This window comes from Phocoena sinus, chromosome 1, assembly GCF_008692025.1.
Source record: "Phocoena sinus isolate mPhoSin1 chromosome 1, mPhoSin1.pri, whole genome shotgun sequence".
NCBI classification, from domain to species: Eukaryota; Metazoa; Chordata; class Mammalia; order Artiodactyla; family Phocoenidae; genus Phocoena; species Phocoena sinus.
In genome coordinates, this window is record NC_045763.1 from 89,590,358 (window position 1) to 89,602,597 (window position 12,240).

A 12,240-nucleotide genomic window follows, 5' to 3' on the forward strand; every position below is an offset into this window, starting at 1 on the left:
ATTTTACTCAATTTTTCCCTCTCTACCACTATTTCATGAGCATAGAGGCTAGATGACTCATTAATTAGAAGCTTTTTTATGTGCACTCTGAAAATATTATGCTCAGATGGTACAGCCCTTGCATATTGCTCCCTAAGTGTCTGGGCTCATGTAGGTCCCCTATTGTTGCTTGCCTCATGAAAAGCAACACCCAAACCATGACCTGAAGAGCTTGAATGGCCTGTGTCTGTGTGACCAAAGGACAGAGTCTATCTTATTATTAGGTGTATGGTTTGTGAGGCAGGATTGACGAGGCAGGCCTAGTGTGTAAAGGAGACATAGTGATCTAACCTCAGTGAGAAAAGACAGTTTATAGGGAAGGAGCAAAACCACCATTAAGAACTGCCTGGAGATACAACTCAACTCTAGAAGCACTGCTCTCCTCCAAGTTACTGGCACAGACCCACTTCTGGTGAAGGCTTTAGTCACCAGCCAGAGTTCTCACTGTGAGGTCAGAAACTTCATCTATCTTCTTCATCTGTATCCACAGTGTATATCCCAGGGCCTGGAACTGAATACATATATTCAGTAATAAATATGTGCAGAATGAACTAATTAATCAATTACAGGGTGAATGTTAAATAAGTCTGAAGACTTCAAGGAAAGGTTTGTACTTCGGGGCTGCAGGGTAGTGCTGAGTGAGTTCCATCATCTTTTTCAAACCGTAGTTTACTTAGAGGTCAGCAAAGAAATCCATCAAGTGATCTTTGGGACCCACTTTGGAAAGCCATGGGAAATGCCGAAACAGGCCTGTGGGCTCTCTTTTCCCTACGTAACCACTTCTTGGAATGTTTCAAGATTTGGTACACTTTGATCTCTAAAATGGAAATTAATACCAATCTGGCTTCTGTCCTTCAAACTTCCTTCCCTATTGTGCTTCCTTTTCAAAATCAGAGGAATGCCCTACATAATGAATGGAACCTTGATTTTCTTGTTGGGCGCTCCCAACAATAATTTGGGGCCAATAACTTTGGCTTCTCCCCCATGGACATATAGTACCTTCCAACCTCCAGACATACTAGTGAAGGACTTGAATTTTCCGGCTTCTTCCCTTTAATTTCAACCTTTAGGAATACGGCTACGGCCTTGTTCTAAACAATTCCCACCCTATGATGTGTGGAGCCCTGTGGATCAGCTACTAGGGCTGTGCTCCTGGCCCCCTCATCCCTCCCAGTGGATCCTCTTATCTTAAAGGTCCAACACACAATGGAAAGCAAATCCTTTGCTGAATTCTCAAAGGATGAGACAAAAGAGAAGGTGGCAATGGCAGGGATTTGGGATAGAACAGATAGCTCAAGAGTTTATCCTGAGCCAATGATGTTGGACTTTTAGGGGAACATATTACATACTTATTTCAAAGCTCTTGTTCTCCTAGTTTTCACATTTCTTAAGTGAAGGGGACATTTTTACTGATCATGTCATTCTTCACTTAAAATTCTGTAAATGCCATCAACAGGGAATTGGTTAAATTATGGTACATCCTCTCCTCATCTTCCCAGACAGGATCAGTAACTTCTATTAGATGCTCTTATAGCACCCTGTTTTCTCCTACTTAGAAGTTAATTATATTCTTATTTTTATGATTATTAAATATCTGTCTCACTCCCCAGACTGTAAGCCCAATGAAGGCAGGAACCATGAGGATGGGCATTGTGTACCCACTGCTTAGCACCACACTTAGTATACAGTAGATGTTTAACATCTAGATGTGTGATAAATGCAAACAATAGAATATTATGCAGCCATGTAAAAGTATCATAATGTGGAGCTGTTTATTGACTCATAATGTTAAACTAAAAAAATCAAACTATAAAGTAGTAGATACAGCACAACCTTATTTTCATAAAAAGAATAGCTATGTATACAGATACCTTGATCAAAATGTTAATAGTGGTAGGATTATGGTTGATTTTATTTTCTTTGCAACTCTTCATATTATCTGAATTTAAAAAATAACATTCGTTAGATTCATTATTTTCTGAATTATACATCATTTCCATTTTGAAAAAAATCAAGTAGACATTAAAACAACTTTTTCTGTCACAAAACTTCACTTGAACATACAGTATTCAATTAGACAATATTAGAAACAACATGAATTTCTGATTCAAGTGGGCCTCTAACAAAATGATCACAAGGATACCTTTATTTCTGTGCAAAATTTAGTTTTTATTTTAATGTCCATAATTACCCATTAGTCTTCTCTCTCCCATTATTCATATTCCTTCTCAGGATATGAAGAATAGAATAGACCCTAACTTATTAATCTATCCTATTTTTTTAGCTGAAGACTAAGAAAGTAAAAAAAGAAAGTTAAAAGGCAATGGACTTCTGAATGTAACACAATGTCAGTAGTTGCTACATTTAAAGTACCTTCCTTACATTGAAGCAAGGTTGTAAAGGTGAAGTTTTTCTCAATAAAACACTAAACCATTACCAAATTCTAAAAGTATATCCACTTTAAACAAATACTTTTAGTGGCCTTACTGGCTATAAAACTATAATTGGGCATTTTTAAGATTAGCTTATAATTTTCCCTTTTAAAAGATATTAACTTATACAAATAAGATATTTACAGATGATAATCTCTACAGAGCAACACACTCCAGGATATCTTAAAAGGTAAATACAATTGCACTTATTTTATACAATAATTTGCATTCTTGTGGGGAAATAGAAAATACTTTTGCATATAAATTCCTTTTCCCAACTAAGTATAATTGAAAAGTTTCATTAAGAATTAGTTTAGAGACTTCACTGATGGTCCAGTGGCAAAGAATCTGCCTTACAATGCAGGGGATGTGGGTTCAATCCCTGGTCAGGTAACTAAGATTCCACATGCCCAGGGCAACTAAGCCTGTGAGCCACAACTACTGAGCTCACGTACCTCAGCTAGAGCCCGTGCGCCGCAAACTACAGAGCCCACATGCCCTGGGGCCCGCACGCCACAACTAGAGAGAGAAAACCCACATGCCACAACTAGAGAGAAGCCCGCATGCCACAATGAAGATCCCGTGCCGCAACAAAAGATCCCGCATGCCTCAACGAGTATCCCACATGCCGCAACTAAGACCCGATGCAGCCAAAAGTAATAAATAAAATAAATTTTAAAAAGTTTATTAAAAAAAAAGTTAGTTTAAAAAAGAAAGAAAGAAATAGGGCAAATACTGTATATGGCGGCCTGTCTTTCAGTAATATTCATTTTGTTGTTCCTGCCAGTTTCAATCCATTGACACAAAGACCTCAGCACTATATTAAGAAGGCGTACTATGACCTATAAAATGTGACAGCCCAGGAGAACTATTATACCATTATTCCTTTCCAGTAAAATCTCTAACAGAATAGTGATACATATTGTGTCTCAGAACTGTAATCATACATTACAAATCATTTACAATACAAACTGCAATGAGGAACGTGTGCTGCACAGCTGGGCTCTGCATTTTCTTTTGAAGCTCAGAAAGTTCAAGGATGTCTTATCAATCTTCATTTCAGATCTAGTAGCATAAAAGCTGGGTTTTCTAAGTAGGATTTCCACAAATTGGAGAAGTGTGACATTGTAGCACCATCAATAATTCTGTGATCAGCTGACCAGCTCACATTCATTATCTGGGCCTTATATACTTCCCCTTTCTCGTTAAATCGGGGAAGGGTCTACAAATAAGGAAAAGGACAGAGTCAGCCTTCACTTGCTCAAAGCAAGCTCTAGTAAAAACAATGGTGAAAGATTAGGCAAATCTCCCTTCCTATAATAGAGAAGAAATGGGCATCCCAAATGACTTTTGATAATGCTAACTACTACTCTTCCTATCTTTGTGAGTGTGTGCTTCAAGCTTTCAGAGTTTCTCCAAGATATTTCCTGTCGTCTGTATAATTTCCGTATGTACAGTGAACTTCGTTTCAGATTTCAATTATTTAACAGCTATTTATTGAGCATCTACCATGTACCAGGTACTCTGCTAGACTCTGGGGATAAAGCAATGAACAAAACAAATAACAATCCTTGCCCTCTTGGAGCTAACATTTTAATGGGGAGAGACAGATGATTAAGATAAATAAGTAAAATATATATAGTGTGTTAGACAGTGAAAAGTACAAATGAAAAAATAAGGCACTTTGGAATGGAGATAGAGATTATACACAGGAGGTGGAAATAGGGGAGAGGTTGCATTTTTTTTTTAACAGGTGGGCAGGGAGGGAAAGCCTCACCAAGAAGGTGTCCTCACTGAAGGCAGTGAGGAAGCAAGCCATATGGACACCTGGAGAAAGACGGGGGGAAGCATGGCTGGAGTGTTGGAGGACCAGCAAAGTTGGCAGGGAGGCTGTATTGAAGGGGCCGGGGTGAGAGGTGGGAGATGACACAGAAAGAGCAGGCTGAAGGGGGGCATGTTGCTAAGACAACAGTTATGCTTCCCAGTCTGCCTCTGACTTTTCCAAAAACAGATTTTAAAAAAAGTGAATTCATTGCAGGTTATTTTTTTAAAAATATATCAAAAGTGAATATATATCAAAAATATATTATCTTTTTATAATGATATAAAAAGATATACAAAATGCAAGATCCACCTCTTATTGTTAGGTTCAGTAGACATAAAATCACTCTGTCAAAGGGCAACGAAGGTTTCCGAGCCCTACTCTCCCCTTCTGTAGTTCTCCCCTCAGAGCCCGGATACAACAGTCACAGCCTGATGTGGGTCCCAGTCGCACTGAGTGGCACCAGTGTAGAGCCATGGTAGGCCGCTGCAGCTAGTTTGCCTTTGATTTGGAGTGAGGTGAGAAGCTATTGGAGGTTTCTGAACAGAATGGCCAGTCACTGAGAGGAGAAGACTTCAGGTGAGAGGGTGTGGTGGTGAGGGAAGGGGCAGGAAATTGGAGATGCCTAGTTAGACTTCTGAGTAGGAAATAAGAGTTTGGAGTTCAAAGGAGAGGTTTAGTCTGGTCTGGAGATATAAACTTGGGAGCCATCAGCATATAAATGGTATTTAAAGCCATGAGACTGGATCAGATAAAGAAGAGGGCCAGAACTGAGCCCTGGGGTCCTCCAATGTTTAGAGATCGGGAGATGAGGCAAAGGAGACTCAGAGGGAACAGGCACTAGGTAGGGGGGAAGCAGACTAGCGAGGTTTTCTGCAAGTCGCAGTGAAGAAGGTTTTCCAAAGAGGCAGTATTAATCAACTCAAGCGCAGCTAATAGGTCAAGAAAGATAAGGACTGAGAATGGAGGAATGTGGAGGTTTTAGTGACTTAAGACTATTTAGTGACAGTGTAAAATTTACAGTGAAAACAAAAGATAGCAAAGGAGAGATGACCCAAAGGGAGAAAGGAATGAAATACTGTCCCTACCCAACAAGGATTAACTACATTAAGTCACTATGCAGATTTATACTTTAAGAATTATGCTTCATAACCTGAAAAAACCATGAGTGAGATGATTCTGAAAAAATGCATCTCACACAGATAATTGTACACCAATGTTCATAGCAGCATTATTCACAATAGCCAAAAAATGGAAACAATCCAAATACTCATTAGAGATGCATAGATTAACAAAATGTGGTATATATTGTACACACAGAGTCTCAGTTTGGGATGATAAAAAAGTTCTGGAGATGGACGGTGGTGATTGTTGCAAACAGTGTGACTGTACCTACTGCTGCTGAACCATACACTTTGATTAAAATGGTAAACTTTGTCATGTATAGTTTACCACAATTATATACCTATATGTACAATTCAGAAGAAAATAAACTGCTTTCAGGAAAAGGGAAAACAAAACTTTGTTAAATAGGTATGATGGTTTGTTTGTAAGCTGCAAGAAGTCAGAATTCTGTGAGAATCAAATGCTGAATGCTTGTTGGGGGCGGACGAGTGATAGAGAAATTAATCCCTTAGAGAAACTTCTGATTTGGACAGAACAGTGTCATGCTATGTGTTCCTATTTTTCTTCCCTGTCTCTTCCGTGGGCCAGAAGGGAAAGTAGAGCTAGAAGAGGGAGTAACTTAGCAACCAAAGTACCAGCTGCTAGAAAGCAAATCAAAGGCTGAATGAAAGTATCTGTGAAGATTTTGGATGCCGACATGAAAGTAATAAACTCATGAAAAGCAAGTCTCAGAGATGTTCCATGTGGAAGCATTATAAATACAGAGAAGAAGAAAGGTTCTTCTGAAAACGTGAAGATCAAAATCAAGGTTAATGTAGTGACAATGACATTTAATAATGGTGGTATTGAAATAGTATCTATGAGCTTATTTCTTTAACTTGGGTGGTTCTCAACCCTGAGTTAATAGGGATGCCCAAGCCCCAGCCCCCCACAAATTCTGGTGCAGTTGGTATGGGGTGAGCTTGGGCACTTTTTTCACACTCTCCAGATGATTCTAATGTGTAGCCAGGGTTAAGAATCACTGCAACCCTTATTTTAAGTCAGTCTTCTATAACATGGCCACATGGGTTCTTGTTTAATATGTAAATTTTGGAGGTTCTGTCCCCAAGGCCAAGAAATCTGCATTTTTAACTGCACTCCCAATGATTCTTGAACAGAGCAAAGTTTAAGAAAAACTCTCTCAATGGTGTTTTACCGTTATAAATAATTTGGATTGGCTTACTATTATTCTTTGGTATACTGAAATAAAGATATTTTGATAGACTCAGATTGGCTATATTTGTGATTATTCATAAAGACTCACACCTGTGCCTGGCATAATCCACAATGGTTGATCCATACAGAAACAATCCAGATCACAAGTATTTACTCTACAGAGAGGCAGCCACCGGAGTTATAGACCTAGTTCTTAGGAAGAAATAATTGGCTTACTAAACCCAATACCATACTCAAACCTACAAAGTGAGGGGAAAAACCTCAGAAACGGTTACTCTTCTTTGTTTTTCCTACCCCAATTTGCTTAAACTCTTTTTTCAACTATGTAACAAACATACCTTAATTTTTCCCAGGGCCCCAATTGCCACTTCGGGTGGCAATATCACGGGTCTGGCGTAGGTACCACCAATCTAAAAAACAAAATAGAGTAGAAAAATTAAGCTTCTGAGGAACAAATGGCAAATTAAAGTTTATATTTTTAACTGAGCATATGGTCACAAATCTTAAGTTATGGTTTATGAACTTGAATATTACTATTACTCACTGATCCAATGTTGGAAAGAGTAAATGTTCCTCCTGTAAGGTCAGTGGTGCTGAGCTGACCTGCAGAGCCCAATTTCTGGAGGCGGTTCAATTCAGTGGCGATCTCAAATATGGAGCGGACCTGAATGTTTTTCACATTAGGTACAATCAAGCCCTGCTCTGTATCCATTGCTATCCCAATGTTATGAGAAGCCTAAAAATAAACAAACAAACAATTATACAGGAGCCTTTTCGTAAGCTAACAGAAAAGAAAGTCTCAACTTTTACTGCCTTATGAACTCAACTATAGAAAACTATTGTCACCATATTGGTGATGATTTAAAAGAAATAATTTTAAAAGATTTTTTTGAAAAAGATAAATTTTTTTTGGTAAGAATATAGGGCAATAGATTATTTCCATCCATTGTTAGTGGAAGTGTAAGCTGGTATATACTTTCTGGAGAACATTTAACAGTACATACCAACATTTACAAAAACGTGTGCTAAGGAGATAAATGCAAAAGTATGTAGAGATGAACAGAGATGCTGAGTCAGATTGTTTATAAGATTGAAAAAGTGCAAATGATCAAAATGCTTATCAATAAGTCACTGGCTAAACAAATGATAACAAAGCTATATTTATTGACATGTAATGATGTCTAAAACATATTAAATAGAAAATAGTTAAAAGAAAAACGTTTTAAATATAAAAAGATATATGATATTATATATATATAATATATATAATTCCTTTTTTCTTTTTCTTTGCGGTATGCGGGCCTCTCACTGTTGTGGCCTCTCCCGTTGCGAAGCACAGGCTCCGGACGCGCAGGCCCAGAGGCCATGGCTCACGGGCCCAGCTGTTCCGCGTCATGTGGGATTTTCCCGGACCGGGGCACGAACTCGTGTCCCCTGACATCAGCAGTCAGACTCTCAACCACTGCGCCACCAGGGAAGCCCCATATTTTTTAACTGTGTAAAAATAAAATCCTAGACAGATGTACATCTCAGCATAAAGTGAGTTATTTTAGGATTATGGGACTGAAGGTAAGTATCACTATTTTCTTGTCTGAATTGTTTGCAACAAGTATATACTTAATGAGGAAGTTGTATTAATAACATGGAAAGATTTTAGATCCAACCCCCCCAGAATGTAAAGCTCACTTCCTGGTTATATATTTCTAATAAGAAATATAAGTAAGGGCCGCATCCTCAAAAGAGTTCTCAGCCTTAATGAACTTTCACTCCAAACAGAAGAGTTCACTCAACGAATTCAAACTTTCAGTACTTTGCTCATTTAAATGATTCTTGTTTTATTTTATTTATTTTTAAAATTTTAAAAAATATTTAATTATTTTTGGCTGTACCAGGCCTCTAATTGTGGCACACGGGCTCCACAGCGCTTGGGGCTTAGTTGTCCTGCGGCATGTGGTATCTTAGTTCCTCGACCAGGGATCGAACCCGCATGCCCTGCATTGGAAGGCGGATTCTCAACCACTGGACCACAAGGGAAGTCCCTTTGTTTATTTTTTTAAATGGGTATCAATACACAAGCATGTGATTTTATTTTATTTTTTTTTAAATATTTATTTGGCTGTGCCGGGTCTTAGTTGCGGCACGTAGGATCTTCGTTGCTGTGTGCGGGATCTTCTTACGGCATGTGGGATCTAGTTCCCCGACCAGGAATCGAACCCGGGCCCCCTGCATTGGGAGTGCGAAGTCTTAACCACTGGACCACCAGGGAAGTCCCTAAATTATTCTTGTTTTAAAAACTGCAGGAATTCCATTTTGAGAGAGCTCTTCTGTTTGCGGAGAGGATATGTACGATGGGAAATGTAAACCATTGCCTCACAGCTGTATATTTCCATTATTTTAACCAGAAAACCAAAAGGCGTTAAAAATGGCAATCTGCATATCTGAATAGTATTATTAACCAGTAAAACCAACATCAATAGCAACAGATTTATCTTCAGTTTAATGTTTTACCCCATACTTTAATTTCCAGTTTGAAGAAGATCACCACTTGAGGTATAATAGAAGCTTCTTTAACCTACAAGCACATTTGCACTTTTATTTATCGCAGCACATAGCCAACCTTATATGTTATGTTCTGGCAGTTTTCATCCACAGAAGCATTAAGGATAGGAAACTGTAGTAATCCCAAGGAAGCAGCCTGTTTAGAGAGAGAAATACAATGTTAGCACTTTTAACTTGGAAAGGATAGGGGATTTGAAGCAATAAGATGGAAAGGATGGAAGGAAAGAACTCTTATTTAAGCTGAGTTTAATTGCAAGTCTACATGTACCAGGCATATTACTCCCTATGTTACCTCCCAGCAATGTGGAACTAGGTTACCCTTATCATTTAAGAATAAAAGATAAAGTAATCAGGGAGCTTGTAAACATCAAGGAGATTTTCAAACTATGCAGACTGACCAAAGTACCAAAAAAAGGTCTAAATTCTACATGTTTTCCTCACTTACATGTAGAGTCTTAAGGTTTCCGTGAGAAGCAAACCTGTAGTTCAAAGAAACATTGAATTAAACACAAAAAGGTAGGGCTTCCCTGGTGGCGCAGTGGTTGAGAGTCCGCCTGCCAATGCAGGAGACATGGGTTCGTGCCCGGGTCCGGCAAGATCCCACGTGCTGCGGGGCGGCGGGGCTCGTGAGCCACGGCCGCTGAGCTTGCGCGTCCGGAGCCTGAGGCCCGCGCGTACCGCAACAAAAACAAAAACAGAAAGGCAGTAAGCTATTTTCCTCTGTAGAAAGAACAAGTGATAAAGATTTGAGAGGCCAGTGTTCCACCTGGTGTCCTTGGCCAAGCGAAGGGCAGAGCTGGTGCAAATATTTACTTTAGAGCCCGTTTCCTAGAATTGATGGCATTTGTGCCTTCTCCTGCCTTAATCTCTCCCTTTCCTTTTTCCTTTTTTTCTCTTACTACCATTTCACTTCTGTCCATGTTCAGATTTACCTGTCTCCAATTCTTTATAGCTGTTTCTCTGCCCACCCAGGATCTAATCAAAGTTCACACACTGCATTTCGTTGTCATGCCTTATAGTCAGTTTAAAAAATAGGAAAATAGGGAATTCCATGGCAGTCCAGTGGTTAGGACTCCACGCTTTCACTGCTGTGGACCCGGGTCAATCCCTGGCTGGGGAACTAAGATCCTGTAAGCAGTGCCAAGTGGCACAGCCCCTAACCCACCCCCCACAAAAAAAGGGAAAATAAAAATGCTTAAAATTGTCCCTAAAAAGAATTCCCAAAAAAAAAAAAAAAAAAAAAAAGAATTCCCTCGGGCTTCCCTGGTGGCGCAGTGATTGAGAGTCTGCCTGCCGATGCAGGGGACACGGGTTCGTGCCCCGGTCCGGGAAGATCCCACATGCTGCGGAGCGGCTGGACCCGTGAGCCATGGCCACTGAGCCTGCGCGTCCGGAACCTGTGCTCCACAACGGGAGAAGCCACAACAGTGAGAGGCCCGCGTACCGCAAAAAAGAAAGAATTCCCTCTCCTACTGCCTTCATCTTGTCCAATTAAGAGTTCTTTATGTGCATTGTGTTAAGTGTTATTTTTGTCTGTGGGTCAGTGGTCTTGACAGAAAAAAAGAAATATCCTTGAACTAGAGAGTTAAGGAAAGTTTTATTAAGCATTTGATAACTATAACTTTAATCTTCTTTATATAAAAATCCATAACTAAGATTAAAGTGTTATACATTAAAAACAGTATTTTGAGTATAATCCAAATTTTGTAAAAGGAAAAACAAGGTGTGTGTCCACAGATAAGAGGTCATTTTTTCCCCCTGTACAATACTTTGTAGTATTTTCTAAATGTTCTAAAATTATATAGACTGGAAAAAAATGTTATTTTAAAACAAAGCATATTAACTTTTATTTTCAAAATACAGATCAGATATTTCATTCAGATTGGAACAATAAAGAAAAACAATCATGAAATAAATTTAACATATTAAAAAGCTGGACTGTCCTTGCTGCAAAACAGACTTGTCAAAGGAAGCAGTAAGAGGAACTCAGTCTGAAACAAGAGGTGGCACTCTCTTCTCCTCCCCGTGAACTTCTCCACTGGGGTCTTCAACTCATTCTGCCCTCATGCTCAGGCATTGTTCTAACAGTGCTTCCCATTCACACTTTTTTTTTTTGCGGTACGCGGGCCTTTCACTGTTGTGGCCTCTCCTGCTGCGGAGCACAGGCTCTGGACACGCAGGCTCAGCGGCCATGGCTCACAGGCCCAGCCGCTCCGCGGCATGTGGGATCTTCCCGGACTAGGGCACGAACCCGTGTCCCCTGCATTGGCAGGCAGACTCTCAACCACTGCGCCACCAGGGAAGCCCCCCATTCACACATTTTTAACTTTCCATTTTCCAGCTCTTTCCCTCAGCCTACAGACCTGCTCAATTTTTCCTTGAGGGTGTGCAGGAGAGGAGGGAGCAGATGGAACCTTTCTTCAATCTACTCCAACCACCGTAACTGTCACCTGCACCTATGCCCTGTCTGCCTATCTGCATATTTTTTCAGGTTTCTCCTCTTCCTTAATTTCTTTCATTCCCCAACTAACTGCAACTAAGCTTCTACCTCAACAATACTTTATTCAGTAAGTTCTGGCTGAGGCCACACATGACCTCTTCATTACCACTCCAATAGCCTGTTCCCATCCCTTATCCTATTTAACCTCTGTAATGCATATAACCATTATCTACTTTCCTCTTAAAACTTTTTTCTTGTCTCTCGGTGTGAGAGGCTGAATCAAAGGCCCCAATCTATAAGGAGCCTCCTTATCCAAGTCCCTTGGTAGCGCTCTTGCAAGCTGATTCTGAGCTTAGTCATGTGACTTGCCTTGGTCAATGAGTTAAAAACAAACTCAGTGCAGCACAGCTTGGGGAAAGTGCTAACATTCTGCTTCCTCTCTTCACCCCCGGCAGTACTGAGACCATGTGCAGGCTAGCATACTGGGTAGATAAGAGAGACATCCAGAAGAGAAATGAGTCATCCTCACTGAGGCCACCCTACACCAGCGGGCCCCTAGCCCATCTAGTACCTGTCTATAGACATGTAAGTGAGCTCTGCTAAGATCA

At 40.0% G+C, this 12,240-nt stretch overlaps 1 protein-coding gene across 1 annotated transcript in view; it reads right to left on the reverse strand.

Annotated features, from left to right (window-relative positions):
* Positions 1-1,786: 1,786 nt before the first annotated feature.
* The window catches only part of DBT (dihydrolipoamide branched chain transacylase E2), a 44,181-nt gene continuing 33,727 nt past the window's right edge, over positions 1,787-12,240 (reverse strand). The window contains exons 8-11 of the mRNA XM_032624861.1: positions 9,251-9,328; positions 7,178-7,369; positions 6,972-7,043; positions 1,787-3,693 (exon numbers count right to left, since the gene is read on the reverse strand). Coding sequence (XP_032480752.1) covers positions 3,526-3,693; positions 6,972-7,043; positions 7,178-7,369; positions 9,251-9,328 — 510 coding nt within the window. The 3' untranslated portion in view covers positions 1,787-3,525. The remainder of the gene's footprint in view (positions 3,694-6,971; positions 7,044-7,177; positions 7,370-9,250; positions 9,329-12,240) is intronic.